Consider the following 20,079-nt stretch of genomic DNA (forward strand, 5'->3'; position numbering starts at 1 on the left):
AACTCTCAAGAATCATGACGCCCGGTAAACCGGGTCGCGGTGAGAGAAAAATAACGAATAAATGCGTAGACGTACCTTCCAACTTCTATCGGAGAACCATTGATCGCAAAATATCCTTTTCGGAGACCTTTAGTGGTCGGTCAGCCATTTTTGAACTCTGTGAAAATTAGCGTATTTCAAGATATTACTCGCTGTTCGATCCATCCGTCACTTTTGTTGCCTCGTGTAGAATAAGCGTCGCTACTCATCGGTTATTCTATCAATCCACGGAAATGCAAACAATCCATATTTATACAGGCGTTTAATTTTGTCCCAAATTCGCCATGCGAAACCCCCACTCTGTAATTATTCGGCGTACGTTTGGCATTGATTCACATATTTAGCGAGCACGAGCTCCGGCGATTTTTGAGTGTCTCGAAAATTGAACGACAATTCTTCAGTTTATCATTTCTTTTTCGTTTCACGTATTTTCGCAATGCGTTTTGCGCGGAGGCGATGACGCGGTATTACAAGTTTTTGCTATGTCGTTCCGAGCAGCAATTCTCAGAGGTCACGAGCTTTTGAATCACTCGATTGTTTTGTTTAACGCTTCGCCTGGAATATCATCGCGTTGCGTTAGGAGCACGTATATCGCACGTTTGGTTTACTAACAGTCTTCATTGGTTTGATTTCTCCGGCAAAACCTAAATCGAATGAAATTGTACGGGAGGAATTGAATTCCGGCGACGATGTGTAACGAGTATAAAACCGCCACCGATTCTCTCGGAGTAGAAAACGAGACTAACCAACGAAACTAAAGAGAGCGAGGTACGAAAAGTGCAAGAGTAGCAGCTGTAGGGCCGCCGTAGGAGCATCGAGGCGTGTAGCGTCAGCAGGTGAGTTGGGAATTCGTTAATTTCCAGACGTTATTATAGTTTACTCCGAGGCCCGACTGTACCTGCAGGAGTTGGGCATGCGGGTTGACCGTTGGAGTGACGACGACGGAGGAAGGAAGGAGGGAAGAAAGGTAAAAGGGGATCCGACATCAGGTAGGGTTGGGCACCTGCCTCGTACTCCGTATTATACCCACGCCATACCTGCACACGTTCGCAGGAATTGTTATACACCGTATAATATGTACAAAATTTCGTCGTCGGCTCGGCTAAACAAATATCCTCTTATATGTACACGTTGTCGCATTTAATATTCTCAACTCGTACCTCAACTATAATTTTCACGCGGGGGTTGATCGAAAGAAGAGAGAAAAAAAAAAAAAACAAAAAAAAAAATGAAATTCTCCCGGAAAAGTTTACTCAATTACTAACCCTCTCGTGCTACTCTACGTGTAATTACTCTCTACGTTCTGCAGTCGGCCCTATACATGTATATTCGGTCTCGTTCACACGACCGGGCTTTCTAGCCCGGGATAATTCGTTACCATGCATAGTATTAGCCGGTCTGCAAACTTCGTACCTCCGGTAAACTGCATTAATTTCTATAGGTGCACTACGTGAGATGCTCGAGGATGTTTTCGACAATGTCCGATACGTACTGGCAATCGGTGCAACGAGGGGAATTTCTATGTAATCGATTGGAAACATGGAGCTAAAACAATGCCAAAAAAAAAGCATATGAACAAATAAATAAAGCTCGAGGATTAAATAACTGAATAAATGTCGCGTTGAGTAATATGGTCGTGAGTTTTTCTATCGTCCCTCCCGGTTTCAATTAGCAGCCTGCACAGAAGCAATTACTCTAATTATCGCATCAGGTCGTGTACGTACGGTGAGTACAATTTGCGCGGGAGTGTCCACGGCGCGTCTGGTCCCGAAAGAATTACAATCAAGTTCTGTTTTTTTTTTTTTTTTTTTTTACTTAAATTTTTTTTTTTTTTTTTTGTTCACAAAAACCAACACCCACGTTCGGAGAGGTACGAGGGACCTAGGTACGGCTAACGAATTTCTCGAGTTTCTTGCCGGTCGAGAATTTTGTCCCCGAGAATAAAAATGAGGGAGAAAAAAACGTAAACGAATTCACGGTCCCACGTTATCTCCGCACCACTAAACTTTCCGCGATATTTGCATTGTTTTAGAACATTTTTAGAGATCATTCTCGCAAACCGATCTGTCGCCACGAGAACCACATCGCCGACTGGGCTCCAGGTACCTACGCATAAACCGACCAGAGTTTGAAAATAATTGACCCATCGTACATAAGGTTCGAAAAATTCTTACGTTCGAACCGCGAGATGTTGAGGTTTGATTTTTTTTGAACACTACAGTTAACAGGCGGATAGATTTTCGAGCAATAGATTGAAAAAATTTCCGGCTCAACCGATCGCCGGTTCTACAAACTTCCTAACGGTGATATTTGAACGGCGATCGTCTACGAGAAGGAACGTACAAGGGTCCAAGTACCGAAGTATTCGTTCGATACAGCTTCGTTCAAATTCGACGTTCGAAAGTTTATATTGCGATTAGAGCCGATTCGCGGATTCATTTCAGTTCGATACGCGAACGTGCGACGTTCTTCGCAAAAAAAAAAAAAAACAAGAGGGTGTTGAAATTCCATTAATGGATTCAACGAACTGCAGTCGTATACGCGTATCAGTCACACAGAATGGCGTCACGGATGCACGAATCCTCGTCAGTATATAGTTTTAATTAAACTCTTTTCAACGGTCTGGCTCCTTTCTAGATATTGGAAATCGGTTTAAAACGAGAACAATGGAGGTCGTGTTTTCCAGGCTTTATCAAGTATTCGTAATTGCGGTGCAGTTATAATAATAAAATTACTATTAGGATTCGTCTCCGTACGTCACGCAGCCATTCGTGAATCGGCTTGTATAGAGTCCCTCTAGTTTCTTCTTCATATGCCGACCCCTCTTGAGTTCCACGAGAGCCACAAGTGCCTCTTAAATTCGAAGGACATACTCGTTTCTTCACCCAATGACCACTCTTCTCCTTAGAACGTGGCGGGGGCGACCGGTTTTTCACCTGAGGGGGGAGAACCACCGCGTTCCGAGGGGAGAGGGGACACGATATTCCAAAGGCTCTCATTTATTGGTCAAGAAATACCGCGAATAAAACGTTTCCATTGGCCGCCCGGGGGAGTCGATCGAATACCGCTGAAAGGAATTACCTATTCGGTCTAATTTCTTAAGGTAAAACATCAAAGATGGCCGCCAAATCATACTGAAATGTTATCAATAGATTTGTACATTTGTAATATACGGTTCCGAACGTTATTACGAATGTAGTCAATAGCGGTATAACGACGGAGTAAAGAGTCGCGGGATTGAAAAATGTTCCATAATAATTATTGCTATTAATTTCACTCGTGCCGTGAATATTACCGTAGATATTTTCCACGAGTCGGGCGTAATGGATTTCGAAATATCTTAATCTGGTTGAATTCCGTGGCGGTTCGAGGGGGTTAGAAATTTGCTATGCAACCCTTAGCGAGCATCTCGAATGACGAAGGGTCGCTAAAATGCCAACTTCAATACGAGAGTATATATACGCCGAGGTGAAAGTATATTAGAAATCGGCCGAAGTAGACGAGAATTAGTGGAGAGAAAAGCCGCGAAATATTTATACAAAACGAGTCCCTCGCGCTGTTCAAAATCAGCGGCAATTCGTCGGATTTAGCATAGTACGATACCGGGGGACAAGGATCTCGATCTTAGAATAAAGTTGAATCTACCCAGCTTAAAGCGCTCCGGATGAAAATCTCCCTTTGGAACGTCAATCTCTCATCCCCTATAAAAGAGGGATGTTTGCAAGTAGGGTGAAGAACCATAGGCGGATATAAAACGAATCGTGTGGCTTTGAGTGACGGCGTTTCGAGCTCAATCCTTTCTTAATTTTTATTACTAACGGAAAAATTGACGCGCTCAGTTTGCGAAGAAAGAGGAATATTCAAGTGTTCAAAGATTTCTAACTTTGTCGAAAACTGTGGAATTCTTTTTTTTTTCAATTTCGTTGCTCTTGAGTCTGATCGTGAGCTCTCGGAGTCCGAAAGCTTTCGAGAGTCCTGAAGATCGTAAGATTTCCTCAACCGTCCCATTTTTTGCCCAAAAAGTTTCGTCTAATTTTAGAAACTCGGTGCGTAAAATAAACACACGGTGAGACGACGAAGAAATGAAAAACAAATTTCACGGTCATTAACGGACAAAGAGATTCTCGAAGCTTCGAATATTGTTCTCGTTCGTCGCGGTCCAAAAAGTTCGCGTAGAGATTTATTTATCTACCTCTTCATTGATTTCCGGTCTGAGAACCGAAAACAACGAACAAAGCTCAAAGTATCGCGCCATCCAGCCAATTCCGAGTAACGCCACGTTACTCGTGAGTCTTGACGGGTAATCTTATTAATAGTTATTAATGGTTCGTGGATATACACCCCAAATACTCCTCCGCCTTATTATTTTGAATCAACGCAGCCTGGCTTCGCTAATAGTTTAATACGGTGTCACGCTGCTTAACCCGATTTCAAGTAGTATGTACAACCTATGAGCATGTCATATTAGACCCTCGGTGATGCAGGTAATTAATAATTTAGGGATACTACGCCTACAGGAGTCACTTGCCGAAGTTGAAATCCTCCCCTCAAATAACGTATAGATCGACGAATCAATTATAATGTATGTGATTCACTACTGTCTGAATTATTCGAAATTCATAGTTGGATGAGCACATCATCGTACGTTTGTAACCACATTTAATACATGCGACATTACGGTACAGGATTTTACGGCTAATCGAATTTTTATTTCCCATCAGAGGTATAGACATTTTGCAGTTGTTGCATGAACTTCGAGTACCCATTATATATAAGGTCTTCGGTTACGAGACCGAGCGTACAGTCTTGCAAACGTTTAAGATCGGCGGTGGTGAGATGGTTCGTACAATGACGACGTACAAGGTATAACATTTGCGGGCTCGTATTCTCGCAGAAAAGGTCAAAGGTGGATCTTGCCTTTTATGGTATATTTATTCCGTTTACATTATCCGCGTGGAACCTTAAACACATATTCCAGGTAAATGTGTTACAGATGTATCTCGGCAAAACAGATGCGGTCAGTCCGATAACTCACGTAGAGCGAGGCATCGAGTTAACCGCGGTCGCGATTTACACCCACCGTGAAAAATTCGCCATCATTATTTTTCTTCCCAAGGAAATTCACTCGACAAGCTCCTCCGCTTCGCACGTTCTTCGGTGATTTCTTCAGCTCCGAAAATGTCTGCTGCGGTCTTTTTTCTTCTTCCCTTGTTCCGGCTGGATTACGGGCTTTTTTCCCCCGCTAACGACCGGTGAGCGAACGAAGCGAGATGGGAAACTGGTTGAATCCGGAAATTCTTGAGGTCAAATGAGATATGGGGAGCTGTGCGGTGTTGCAGGACGAAGGATTTCGGGGTAGAAGAAACCGGACGTGCGAAATTGGGCGTCTTGACTTGATCCGACGAGAACCTTGGTGCGTTTCTCACCGACCCGAGGGTTTCGCGGTAATCGGGTTTCTACCCCTAAGGAATTTCGTCACCCTCGCACCATGTATTATATACATATACACCCGCCTTCGGGTTACAGGTTACGCCACCGATGACGTAATTCAAACTTGTTTGCTCTCCAATTCAAATTCCAGAGAGCGGTATGGACTGCAGTAGTTAGGAAATAAACTAAGAGAGGCGTGCCCCCCCCCCCCCCCCCCCGAGGACGTGATGCAGTAGCGTAATCCCATAATACGTGTAACGGAAATTAGAATGCTGCACGGGTTGATACCGTGACGATGACGCGGAAATATTGAAAAAAAAATTCTACCCATCTAAATATGATTAAATTATCAGACTCACCGACCACCGCTCGATGTCCTTTGATCCGTCTACCGATGTTAGGAGAAACCAGGCTCAGCCGATCGCTCCTCGATCCCAGAAGAGGGCTCGGACTTCTTCGGGGAGGAGGGTGTTCCACGGCCAAACCATAACTGCTACCCTGAGCTATGGCGTTCGAACTTCCAAGGCCACCGACTCCTCCGACGAGTCCCCATTCCGCCACACTGTCGATCGAACTGCTCCGCGGAAGACAGGAACCGGTGCTGCTACCTTCTCGCCTGATTGAAACCAGGTGAAATTTCGTGTTTTCGTTAATTGATTCGGATCGGTGGAATAAATCTCGCCGAGGTTCGCCACTGCGATTCGCGGTGGACGAAAAGCATCGGGATTAATCATTCGAATGAAAACAACGGCGATATATATAACGCGGTGCCGCGCGGAGGTAGATAGTTAGCGAATATTTGATAAATGTCGAAAACAATCAATCTCACCGTCACGTTCGGACCGCAATATCATGTTGTTGAACCTCGTGTAATACGTTGTATAGCTATAGCTGTCTCGAAACCCTTCCGCGTTCTGGATTCTATTTTTGTCCCATCCATTTGCCAACTTGCCGAATCTAATTTCAACCGGCTCACCATCGTATCGGTTCCAACAACGAACGAAACAAAAGAAATTCAAGAATATCCGAGACTCCCTATCAACCCTCTACGAGCTGTGCAGAAAAAAGAGGATCTCTTTTCTTTACAAGTTTATATCCTATTCTGTAATACGGATGAGTATCGGCCAACCCCCGCACGTACATCCCGGCGGAATGGGCGGCAGAAAATCGCTTGCATGTACCTAATTTTCAATCAATTCGATCATCCGCGACATTATCAAACATTTGCAACGGTGTATTATCTATCTATGCCGGTGTGATTCTACGAACTAACGATACAATCGCAACGCGCGAGTCAACTTTGAGGTAAAAAAAAAACTACTTTCCGACAAATCGAAAATAAATATCTTATTTTTGGCGAATGGATATTTTTTCTCTTCAACGAGTAACTTCAATCTTTATTTTATTTTTATTTTTATTTTTTTTCGCCGAATATTTGGATCGCCGTAGCAATTCATCACCGCAACATTCCGCGAATTCGCATCAATCTCTGGACGAATGAACCGCGAATTTTAACTGAAATTCTTTTTTGACCAGCGACAAATTGGTACGTCTAGGTATGACACGTGTGTCGTGTATGAATAGGAGCGACGTACTTCTCGATTGAAAACATTCAATTTTCGAAAGTTTCAGATTGTCTTCTCGAGTTGAAAGTCGAGTCACATCGAGACAAACATCCCGTTCCCCCGATCGTTAAATTTTTCACTCAGTTAGTTAGACGAAGTGAAAAATAGTCGTAACGCGGACTCATCCTGCACGGTCATATATCACGTAGGTATGTCAATGAACGTGACGTTCGCCCTTGGAGGGAGAAAATCTAGGTGTAGGGGTAACGGTAGGAGGAAATCCTTTTTTTCTCTCTTCTACATCGTTTGCAGAAAACAGACGACAGTGCGCCTGCTCGTAGGGTAGCCAAGTTAACGTGCATGCAGGGGCGAGGTTCCCGCAGCCTACTTCTTTGGATAGCTACTTTTATTTTTTCTCATTTCTTTTCTTCCTCTTTATCGTCACCGGGAAAACGTTCCGCCAGCACATCACTGTGTATAGGGAGCGTAGGAAGGTAGGAAGGCTGGAACCTCGTAGCAGCTGAGATTATTGATGGATTATAAATCGAAGGTCGAAGTTCGAAGGTCGAGGGTCGGGCGAAGCGGAGCGATTGAGAAACGAAGGGGTGCACATTACCTACACCTATACTTTAGTGTCGAACTCAATCCACGCCCACTTTTGCTCACTGGGTCAAACAATATACCCAATCTGTTTTGTTCCCCGTCAGCAATAGGGTGTTTAATCACTGAGGTTGGTACGCTCCGCGCCTTGTACAACGACAATAAAAGCTCGTACGTCTCCACTGCCGTCGTAATAAATTCTTATTTTTCTTATCTTCGTTACCTTTGTTTTTTTCATTTTTCCTTATATTTACTTATCGTGTTTCTTTCAGCTTGACAAGCTTTGAAGTCCGCGGAAAAGGAGATACCCCCGTCCCGAAATCGAGAAAAGTGTTTCAGAATATTACGATCTTGATGTCGCGTAGCAGATTTTCATCAAGTTGATTAAACGTTTGTCCCCTTTTCCGTCATCGTCATTAGACGAAAAACCCACGCCCAGGAAATTTCTCAATTCGTTGAATTATCATTATTATTAAATACAATCGTACGGTAGTAGTTGGTGAGATATCATACATGAGAGCAAACTGCATTTTACAGATGGAGAATGAGAACGCTCGAGGGCATCATAAGTTGAGGCGACATGACTTTGATCATTTTTAAATTTTGTGTTTTAGTCATTACGCCACCCGCTGATATGCAGAAATGGGCGATGAATGTTTTTGTTGTAGATTCCTTTTAAACCGAACGAGATTGAAAAATTTGGATATTTTTTTTTCTAATGGGAGGAAAAGGTTATTTCGAAACTTCGTGAAACGGAAACGGAAGTAATTCAGGCACAACGTCGACGTTCGTCGAATTACTCGCTCCGCCTCTTCTTTAGGGAAGCTATTTTCACTCGGCTCTTGGATCGACGTCGATAACATCCACGGATTTTTATCTACCACGTTCGATTTGCACTTCCGTTCGTGAAATTCTATATATTTCTACATAAATAATGAATTCCTCGAAGATGAAACGCGGGATTAACCTCGTAGGTATTTTATGTTGATGCCCAGGTTATCAAACGCGATAGGTTGCCCTTTGACCCGTCACTCGTATCCATCAATTTGCCGTTGCCTTTCGTTATTCTTTCGTCACAGAGAAATGCGGTTGCTATACGCACACACGAATCTCCGACATCCGATGAATAATTTAACATGTAGTTCGTCCGTTCGATAATATCATTTGATATATATTCGGATTTGATTTCCAAAATTTACCTACCAATACGGGTGAATAAATAATGAGAGAAAAAAAAAAAAATAAAAAAAAGTATCGGCGTTCCGGAACTTGTCAATCGAAAAGTAGACTAAAGTTTCGCTCGACAGGAAATTTGATCAATTTCAAGCCTGAAGTTGTGCGAAGAGAGAAAATGAGGGGTGAGATTTTTCAACTTTGAAAGTAGGAACGAAGGAGAATAAAATACTGCTGATATAAATTTCTCCACCATAACTGCAAATATTCTCGTAATCCGATCATATATTCTTTGAACGGTTCTTTCCACCTTTCGAACCTCGCGGAGGGTATGGCGAAAAGTATTCTCTGTTGAATCAACGAGATTCAAACGTAAAAAGGACGTTTACATGACCCAATGGTCCTGAGAAAGCGTCGAAAAAGGGGTCAAATATTTGCCCTAACAAGCGAACGAGAACACGGCATCTGCTCCGGTTGATCTTTCGATTGTCTTTTACAAGGTGAAAAAAATTGTCGAGCAAGAGAGGCGAACCGAGGTGAATTTGAATCGAGAGAATTCTCGGTGTCCCGCGAAAGCCAAGAACTCGACAAGGTGACTTCAGACTCTGCCTCCGCGTCGTCGGCCGCACCCTATTTGCGCGGAATAGTAATTGGGACTGTTGACCCGCTTTTGAAATTCAAATATCCCGAATTCCTCAATTTTATCATACGGACCGGTACGGCGCGGGGTTCACACCCGAAACCAGCATTTCGATTCCCCCCTTTAACAAAAGGTCTGTATAACCGATAAAAATGATCTTCGATAAAAAAAACTGCTATAATACACAACGAATTAAAATAACGTTCGAAATTGCAAATGCTTCGTTCATTAATCAACGGAGAGACGAACGATTGTTGAAAAAAAAAAAGAAAAAAAAAACTTTTTTATGCCAAATCATTAAATAATACTCAAAGAGTTTTACAATCAGCGAAGAAAAAGAACAGGCGATCCGATCTTTACGTTCAAATAAATAAGAGAAAAATTGACGTTCAGGGGGGGGGGGATGAAATGAGGATGCTCTTTATAATAAGCCGGGTACCAGGACGGAGAGTTAGGCGTAACGGAAACGCCTCCCCCTTCGCGTCGCTCCCCGTTCTTCAGATTTATGCGAACTCGTAAAGGCTGAGATTTCGGGTACTCCCGCGCATTTCTTGAGGGATCCTACGCAAACATTTCATTTAAACGCCCGAATTGAAAGGAGACCTACTCGAGACTGGAGTTTTTCGCGGTCGCCACGAGAACCCCCGAGGTCCCTCTTTCGCTTTCTTTGCCCGATCCTTACCCGGCACACGTAGCGTCCGTTGAATTACGTATCATCGGCAACGACAGGCGCGCTTCACTTCGTTTAACGTGTTTCTCACTCGTTCGTTCGCGTCGTTTCAATTTTCTTCTTTCTTTTTTTTTTTTTTTTCGTTCTCTCTCATCCTCCTTCAGACTTTACTTATTTCATTCGACAGAGATACATGTCCCACCTAAAAATGTACTCTGTCAGACGATTTATACTCATGTATTACTTCCAATTGAAATAACCCCGCAGCCACGTTATCTGATTTTCGGGACGATATCGAGGATCGACGTTCAAAAGCTTCCAATTCCGAGGTATTTGACTACGGGAGACCGCGTCCTCTTTTTTACTCAGGGAATTATCAACGTCTCACCGGATTTCCCATTCGTTGTTCAAACCTGTAACCCTGGACTATTACCGCATACGACGAATTTTCATGCGGATGTTTCGTTCATATTATATGTATATCTTTATTCGCTTGCGATTGAAATTGTACAGTCGCGAGGAAGATTGCGAAATGTGATGACGATGACATACTGTATAGATCAGAGATGTGTACAAACCTTTCCCAAGAGAGACGCCTTGGCAATTCATCGCTCGGTGTAAAACTTGGACGTTGATTGAGAAGGCGTGCCAGTCTCGTCAGCGGTTGAGCACCACTGACACTGGCACTGCTCAATCTTCCACTCCTAGAAACAGATTCTTTGCTCGTTTCACGGGAGCTCGTAGTGCTGATGTCGGATACACGACGTTCCACTGCGAAATAAAAAACGTTGGAAAAATTGTGAGAAAAAGAAAGGGAAATGTGAAAGAGAGAGAGAAAAAAAAAAACAAAAAAAAATTGCGACGGTATATAATAATCGAAAGGGTTTAGACTCCCCCTCCGACGTTTGGATGCGATTAAATAATAAAAATAGAGGGGGAGGAGAAAAAGGAAGCTGATAGGGAGCCGCGACGTGAGACGCCTCCGACATAAAATACAGGCGATGGACCCGCCGTTCGCGCGACAAAGATATTGGAAATCGAAGCCTGATGACGGTAAAGGTATCCGAAGTCTGAGCACGTGTTATTATGTAATCAACTCGATATTATTCTCCTCAACCAGAGAATAGCTCCTCTTTTCTTGTTTTGTTTTTTTTTTTGTTTTTTTTTTTTATCACATTCCCGCCTCGCTTTCTCGTTTTCTATCTCACACTTTTTTTTTTTCTCACCACTTTTCTCGGGGGAAGCCGAGAGATCAAAGCTCGGTCTGATGTTTTATGGAGAAGCTTTTGGTGCTTTAAAACGTCGGAATCCGTTTAAAGTCCGGATGAGGACTGGGGAATGAGAAAAGAGTCCGAAGAAATTGTGGAAAAGTAGAAGAAGCAGCTGGCTGCCGTACATACGTCTCGACTTACGTGTCGTTATAACGAGCGTACCGCATAGGCATGGTGTGTAAGGTACGTACTTATATAGGTATACGTATACCGCGCGTATAACATCCACCGCGTTCGCGCTTCGACTCGAAAAGACCGAGCGCGGGTTCAATTTGCTGGTTCGGAATTAGCCACCCGGGGGCATCGCATCGTTAGCTTATCTGAAGCGCTAACAAACCTTGGATAACCCTTCACCAGGAGTGGGTTATTCAGCCGCGCAATAGCTGCTTCCCCGAAGCCAGGGGGACACAACCGAGCATCCAATCTCTTCGGTAAACAAATTATAAGTAATTTGTTGGCCTAGCGTCGGTTCTACACGCGGGCGTGTGACTTATTGTTCCGTAACGTACGTCTATGTGTTCCCACACTTTGTGCATGCATATAGTAGGTATGTACGTACATATTTTATCCGTACAACAATATGAGCGGCTCCGACGCCGCGTCGTCGTCATAATTATGATAATCTATCGATTATCATAGGCGCTGCGGTTCGACTTTCCCTCATCTCCCTCTCTCTCTCTCTCTCTTTTCCTCCCTCCGTCGAGATAATCACCGCATGGTGATTGAATAGAAAATAAATAGAACAGCGTTCTTTTATTTTTAGGTTTAACCGGTTATCTGTAATAGCTCCGATTGTCCGCGTGTGGATAAATATCGGAGATAAAACAAAAAAAAAAAACGAGAGAGAGAGAGAGGGAAAAGTATTCCAATCTTGTCGTCGAGCGTCAATTATAAAACCAAATTGAGAAATTACTCCCACCGGGGCTGGTTTTACGATCGACGCAACCGCCCTCGGAGACGTCGATGTCTTTTTCCGACACACGTTGATCGTTTTTCCCCGCCAAATTTAACGAAAAGAGAGCGGAAAGGTAGCGGTGAACACCGCGTCGTGGGTACAGGCCAGCGTAGTTTGAAATTAGGTGAGGTTGGGCAACGATCGGCAGATATTACTCACCTATGCTGTCATCCGTGAAGGAGATTCTGGGGGTCAAGAGTTTGGAATAGTGTGACGTCGTACTGCCACGTTTTCCAGAAACAGGGTCAGCCGAGGTAGCGAACATCCCTCCGCTTGCAGCAGCTGGGTAACAGGAGAAAATATCCCTCTTAAATTTCAGCGTAAGTTTCTCGCCTCGGTAACTCGCTATACTTTATGTACACGGTACAATAGATAACCCCTTGAACATCGTCGGACCTTCACGGCTAGCTCGCGAGTAAATATACCAAGAGATATTGCCCCTTGAAGGTGAGTTGCAAGATTTATTATATGAGTTTATTAGAAAGAAAAGTATGATTAAGGCGAAATAAAACAAAGGTCATAGGTCATAGGTCACGGGTCAACGGTCGACGAAAAGAGAGGTGTGGAGATTTGCACTTTCGGTATTATTATCATCGTAGCTATACGTTATAACGAATATGATACCAACTAACTCTGATATTATTTACTGGGTTAATCACGTATCGGGCCTTTCGAGGCGCGGCTTTGTCGTCGCTCTCCTAACAATAAGGAGACGCAAAGGCCTTTTGAAGGGTGGTATATCGATGTCGGTGTTTCGCGTTTACAACGTGAGAGTCAATGTCCTCACAAAGAATAGGGTAGTATGTAATTCATTCCACTCTCTCTCTCTCTCTCTATCTCACGAAACACCGAGGAACCTTTATTTTTAGACACGTGTGGACAAACGCTTTCTACAAGTATATTTTCAGCATCAACAGAGTCGTTGAATATCCAAAGCTCCGATTCGGTTCACGAATTTCACACCGACGAATCAAAAATCGATGCTTTTGATTTCGAATACGAAATTTCACTTAACCAGAAGCACCGATTTCTCGTGCGGTGAGACTCGAAATTCGAGGGTGGATTTCGAAATACCGCAACCCAGAATATAATATAATGTTAGGTACCATGATAACGAGCGTCGATTTGAGCTTGTAGGATGTTCAGTCCCGGAGCGACGATGGCCGGTAAGGTCCTGGACCTCAGGAGGGGAGCTGGTCGTCCACCAGGACCGCGCCCCGATCTCACCTCTGGTTTAGATTCCTGCGGTGGTGGTGCGCTGAAAATAGATAAGGAAAGTTATCGATTGTCCGTAGACTGTGGCGTGAGAGACACAACACGTAAATGAAAATAATAACTACGGGCACGGATAACGGAGGAATTTCGTCTACGCATTTCCAAAATTCACCCAAAATATCGAAGTTTATGGGGTTTACGGTTAATCCGCTGCACATCTGTACACACGTATCGCACGTGTATTTCACTGGATGAGAAATAGCGTTATAACGGAGGATCGCGATGCGACGCTCGCGAGAGTCGTATGGGTGTCCGTCCGTTCGACGTTCTACACTCTGACCCTGTCTGACCTCCGAACTGATAAACTTTCAACGATGTCTACACACGGGGTTTTTCCAAGATATATATAAGTAGGTACCTCCGTAGGAAGTACGCTCGACAAATGTGTTTTCTTATAGTTTCTTTCAACCGTCGTACGCGATGCACCCAATGCTTTCAAAGGTCTAGGAACTCCCGTGATTATATCCAACGCGAACCCGAGCGACGCGACGTTGCAAACAACGGACTTTTAATGGATCGGCATAGAAAAAAAACAAAAAAAGGAAAGATCGAATAAACGCCGAGGAATCGTGTGTTCTCCTCTTTTGCGCCCCAATAGTAAAGTGCTAAATAAAATTATTCGACGCACGTAATTCAGAGGCGCCTATTAGACATGTCTGAAATTTTTTTCTATCTCTTCTGCCCACTTTTTTTATTTGCTAGGCATAACGACGGACGGTACATGTATATGTATAAGTTAAGATAGGCGCCCTCAACAAACGACCGATACAATCATTGTTTTTCCAATATCCGGTGTTAACGAATCTCCAGTGGAAGAGAAAGGATCGTCTGCAGAAGAACGAGATCTTTTTCCTAATTGATGAGAGAGAATAAAAATAAATAAAAGGGGAAGAGAGAAAATCGCGGCGCTGTAGACGTCGGGCGCTATTTATACTCTTTGCCGTTATGTTAGCCGGTTGGAGTTTGGGGTGTTTTATACCTCGAGACACGCTTTATACGCTGGTCTCGTTTTCCCTGCAGCCAACGAAGAAAGTGAGCGTCCAGTGAAGAGGAACGCGAACGCAGATACTATATAAAGTAGGTTGATGAAAGAAGCTGTGAAAATGTGGCGAACCGAGGGTATTGCCGGTTCGGGAGCGATCAGCCTCCGCAAAAGGTCTACAGTCGCCTAAGAATTAAAATTACTCCCTTGGACCCGTTGACCGAAAAAAATCTCGGCACTGTAATAAACGCGAAATACCCCGAAAATATGCTCTGTTATCGCCGGTATTTGCGGTCGAAAGTAGGCAGATTTACCTCCGAAAGAACCCGATTCCAGCAAACGAATTATACCCGCTAAAGCTCGACAAGGGCCGAAAGGAAGTCAGCGAATCGAGGAATTCTCTCGGGCAAAACTCGTGTCTTGTACTATACCCATCATCCGAATGTATAGATATATACATAGATATATCCTCAAGAAAGTACCCACGGTGTAAAAATAAATGGGGAAAATTTTTCTCCGTCTGTCATAATGGTGTCGGCAACGAATCGAGTGTCTTTTATCATTGTCCGTAAGAGGATGGAAAAATTTGATGCTCGCTATAGAGGAGATTTTAAGCCAAGAGAGAAAAGAAATAAGTTAGACTCTGAGAACGATGGTAGAGGAGAGGGGGTGTGCGGTGTAATTCTTTGATTTTGTTAAAATACGAAAACGTGTAAAAGAAGTTTATCTTTTCCGGAGATTCTCGCGAAATTCGATTTCGACAAGCACCTCGTGCAACAGAATTCGCGCCTTTGAAATATCAAATGAGGGTTGTTGTTTTTTTTTTTTTTTTTCTTCTGCCAAACGTAATAAAGAAATCGTTGAAATAATTTTCAGACTTTATTTCGTCTCGAATCCGTTGTAAGTGATTGCGAGGAAAGAGGTGGGAAACTCAAAAGGAGCGCGCGTCCGAATTACCTCCTAGAATGGCCGGGTCGCCATTAATGTTTCAAAAAGCAAAGTTAGAGTTCTCCCCTGCGTGAATTTAGGGCACTATAGTTAGCAGGTGGTGAGAACAATATATACGTTGCCGAGAGTAACGAGCGACCTGCTCAAATAGCTGGTAAGAGGTGTGAGATCCTAACGGTAGGCGGTCGTAGTATCGGAAATCAATAAATGACGTTATACACTTTTAAAATGGATCATTTCGTGTGTAATACGTCTGAAAATATTTATAAATAAAAAAAGGTGGGCGTCTTCCGAATGATCCCGGGAGTATCGGCGGTACGGATTTTTTTTTTTTTCTTTTTTTTTCAAATATTCCATAAACCTTTCCCCGGCGCTATCTTATTTTCGCGAACCTTTTAAACGAACCATATTGTGCGTCGAATGGAAAATATACATAAAAAGTGTTTAAAAGGTATCCGGCAGGAAAAAAATTTCAAACTTTATGGGACAGGGGTGGAAAAATAATTCATCCAAAATTACATTAAACACGGTTGGATGTAACACAATTGGTCGAGTTAGCTCGAAAACCCTGATCCCGGGAAATCCTTGTTCCATTTCGCTATTTTCAAATCCGTCAACTTTACAGAACGACGGATCTTGATGTAGAAGTCGAATACAGCGGAAATTTTTGAATCGCATTAAATCGAAGACACGTAATATTCACGTGCCAAGATTGTATACCATGCGTGAAATTGCACGTCTCTGAAAATTTTCTACCCGCATTTCGATTTTCGATATGGTTGCAGATATAGGTAATACGTAAGACGATCGGCATCGGCCGTATATATATATATGTATACCGATCGTCAGCAGTTGCTGCCATACAGAGTATTATAGAGTTATACGAAAATGTAAGATTAGAAAGAAATTCAAAAGCTCATCTCCTCGCCCGAATACGTCGTAATACCATCCATGCTAACTCTTGCGGACTTATGCAACCTGCAATTACCGGAACATATGTATATAACTGTCTACTCGGAGTACGCGACTCCCTCAGGTACCACCAACGGTCGGTAGCCACGCCCGCGCGAATATTCTGCATTCTGAACTGGAAGCAGGGTACAAGTACCTATACGCGTGTATATCCTATGTACGTACATACATACAGGGTACATATATGTGCTCGCAGTCCTGCATTGCTATAGGTACGTACGTTATGTACTGTTAACAAGTTCAAATCCGCAGTGCGATTGAAGCGGTGAGGTGGCGACGCATAAAAACCCGCCCTGATTCTGCATTTTTTTCAAATGCTTGTTATTTGGTTAATAATAACATCGTGACCTCATTCATAATTCATGTACTATAATTACTTGAGCTCAAAATATTGCCCACCAGTTAATTTCATAAAAGAAAACTGGGGTTTAAAAAATTATGCGGAGCAATTCAACTTGTTTTTAGAAATAAAAGAGAAATTCTTGCTTAATCTTACAAAATAAGGATATATACTTGTAATTCTATAAGACGAAATGAAATTGTTATCTTCATAGTTTGTATTCATTGTTTGATTTCATTCGTCATTTGACTCGGTCACTTGTAGGGCGGCAGTGTCCCTTGAAAGGGAACAACCCTATTTCTCGACAAACTGGTAGCTCGGAAGTTGGATGTAACACCGGAAGTAGATCTTAATGCATTCGCATTAAGGTCACGCGCCTGACATCCGCGTACCTTGATGTGAAATTTCAAATTTAAATTTATTTCGTGTTAACACCGCTCGGTTGCTACGCGAGATATCTATACAAAACGTTAGCCACAACTCGCTCGGGGATGGATGGATGGATATTATCAGATCGTAAATTTTTCGACGAAGAATCAACTACGGTCTCATGCGAGGTCAAGGGCGATCATTTGCGTGGGCATTATCATAATTTCGTCTTTTGATGACCTCGAGGGGAAAAAATTATTCGTGAAAATGATTGCGCCAACCTTGTTTGAAAAATGTCTGAATATACGAGGGGGGTACGGGGAAGTAAACAAATTGATGTACTTATATCCATTAGATATAATTCAATAAACTCTCTTTGATTTCATTAAAAATGAATAGCACTAGATAAAATGTGTCCTCCGCACATGAGCATGACGGGGGCGTGACGATTTTGATTCGTCGGTATATAAGCTAGGTAAGACGCTAATTGACATTAGATTCAACGAATTTCCATTAGCACCGTGTGACGAAGGTAGACGCGACTAGCTGCTTCTCGGTCGATCGGGCGTGGCTCGAGACTTTGATCTCGTAATTGGATTTTCTCCGATCGTTCGTTGCTAAGCTAGTTTTTCGGGGGTTTTTGTTTCGGTTGCTAGACACAAAGTAGCCTAGGCGCATCAATTTTTTTCACCATGATATGATGAACGCGAGTTTTTATTTCATTATAGGAATGTGGATTCAATTTATCGAAGGGTACGAAACTTTCGTATCAACGTAAAAGGAAACAAGAGCGAACAAGATTGACGCATAAATAAAATAAACGATTTATAGCAGGTGTTGGAAATGAAAAAACCAACCTCTCGTACACCGTACCATATGTGGGGCACCGCCTTATACATATATCTCAAGTGTAATCGTGGAGTTTGCTCAGCGTTAATTTTTACGCGGATTAAGCGATAAATTTTAGACGCGAGGTCCGATTATGACGAGAGTAAGTATAACACCAATAAGCCAAAACCGTCAAACCCGTAATCACTCAAAATGGATGGCTTCTCGAATTAAAGCAGATATTTTTTTTATTTATTTATTCATCGATTTCCTTCTGTTTCCTTTTTTCATTTTTCCCTTATCAACGAGGCTCGTATTAAACCGAATGAATATATTTACATGCGCATGGATAGGCGCAGATACCGCGACCGTGTTTACACACATTTAACTTTACCTATTTCCATTTGTATACTCTGTATATTCATTTCTCCATACTTATGATCTTCTACATGTATATACGTATACCTCTATATCGCTCCATGTCTAACTCTTTTACCATTTGACAAACCTTTCTGCAATTTTCACGAAAATGGTGTACCCACCCGACGAAAGGCTTTGAAGGTGAAAGTAGGAGAGGGAGTAAACAAATCTAATCAAATACGTTTGTATTCCCGAAATCTTCACTCTTATCCCCCTTACCCTTCTCTGCCGCTCAGAAACATTTCGACAGTCGAACAAACCCTTCTCCCGTCGAACAACATGCGAGAGAATATTTAAGGGAAGGCATAATAACGTAGCATTGAACCCTACGCTCCAAACTTCGATAGACTGGTTGTGGGATGAAAAGAGAGTGAGAGAGAGAGAGAGAGAGAAAATGTACGATCGGATCGATAAAAAGCTTCGTGAAAACTGCAGAGTAAACCCAGCTCGTATTTTCAACTTGAAGTCTTCCCCATTTGAGACGTAATATTTTAGCTTTATAGATAAGCAATGCTTTACGGCTCCGACATGATTGTTCCTCTATTATTATCGTCCTATAAGTGTTCGAATAAAATGTAAGACGAGACACGGATAGATAAAATTGAAAAGTAATCGCAAAAACGCTCTCACGAACGTCGTGCGTAAAAAGGACATTTTTCTTTGAATTTTTTTTATGTTTTTTTTTTTTTTTCATTTTATTATTCTGACATGAATTTGGTTAGATTAGGTTGAAATAAAGTAGAAAAGAGATCGCACTTGACTTTCATTTTATTTTCCCAAGCTGTAATATTATTTTCTGTGAATTTCGTCGAGTTTTTTTTCAAATAGTCGTAACAATTCAAATGAGTAGTTAATGTACACCGCCATCTTGACGCTGGTTAATTATTCAGTCTAGAAATTTTCCAAGTCACAGATGATCAAAGAAACTCTACAAACTCAATTCTAAATTCCAGTTTCATACACGCCAAAAGAAATTGGCTCAAAAACATCCACGAGGAAATTCTGCGAACGGTGACACAACCTGCGAATAAACAAACGAACTAGAGCAACGTGTTAAACTTTACTTCGTCCGTCACGGCCAGCCGGAAGATCGATGAAAATTTGGGAAACAAAGAACTAAAGCTGATCGTATAATGTATTGTATTTTTTTCGGAAGCGGAAAGAGAAAATTTAGAGTTTTGTAGAAAATCAACGTTGGGTTCAGAACTCAAACAGGAGAACGAACGCGAGTATGGCGTTGGCTGTTCTCCTTTCTTTTGGTCCTTAATTTCGTTCAAGAATATAAAACCTAGTGGAGATTGTACGGAAGGAGAAGTTCTTTGATTGTGGAGGTAATTTTTGCGATGAAATGTAAGAAGAGGGGGATAGCAATTAATAACTCGTCGTCTTCGTTACCCTGAGGATCTCGAGGTTTCGTTGAGAAATTAATTAACCGCATCGCGTGGTTGGCCTTTCTTTGATCCTCCCGACTAATCTCTTTCGGCTTATCGAAGTCTGAATTGCCAGGTGATCCAGGGCGTCCTCAAAATTCAAAGGAATGAAAATAACGATCATTGCAATTATTAATAAAATAATAACCGGATATCGTGTGATCGCTTTTTT

The 20,079-nt window shown here is 42.5% G+C and overlaps 1 protein-coding gene and 1 long non-coding RNA gene across 4 annotated transcripts in view; one reads left to right on the forward strand and one right to left on the reverse strand.

The window, feature by feature from the left end:
* LOC105689444 (ankyrin repeat and fibronectin type-III domain-containing protein 1) overlaps positions 1-20,079 on the reverse strand; it is a 50,363-nt gene that overhangs the window by 19,803 nt on the left and 10,481 nt on the right. For all 3 annotated transcript variants that reach the window (XM_020854207.2, XM_020854208.2, XM_048651386.1), the window contains exons 3-6: positions 13,450-13,601; positions 12,503-12,625; positions 10,696-10,888; positions 5,829-6,085 (exon numbers count right to left, since the gene is read on the reverse strand). In XM_020854207.2, coding sequence (XP_020709866.2) covers positions 5,829-6,085; positions 10,696-10,888; positions 12,503-12,625; positions 13,450-13,601 — 725 coding nt within the window. The remainder of the gene's footprint in view (positions 1-5,828; positions 6,086-10,695; positions 10,889-12,502; positions 12,626-13,449; positions 13,602-20,079) is intronic.
* On the forward strand, positions 609-1,668 carry LOC125500081. The gene is made up of 2 exons (XR_007277264.1): positions 609-875; positions 1,481-1,668. It is a non-coding gene; the product is annotated as an uncharacterized LOC125500081 (long non-coding RNA).

Source organism: Athalia rosae, chromosome 2 (assembly GCF_917208135.1).
Source record: "Athalia rosae chromosome 2, iyAthRosa1.1, whole genome shotgun sequence".
Lineage (NCBI taxonomy): Eukaryota > Metazoa > Arthropoda > Insecta > Hymenoptera > Athaliidae > Athalia > Athalia rosae.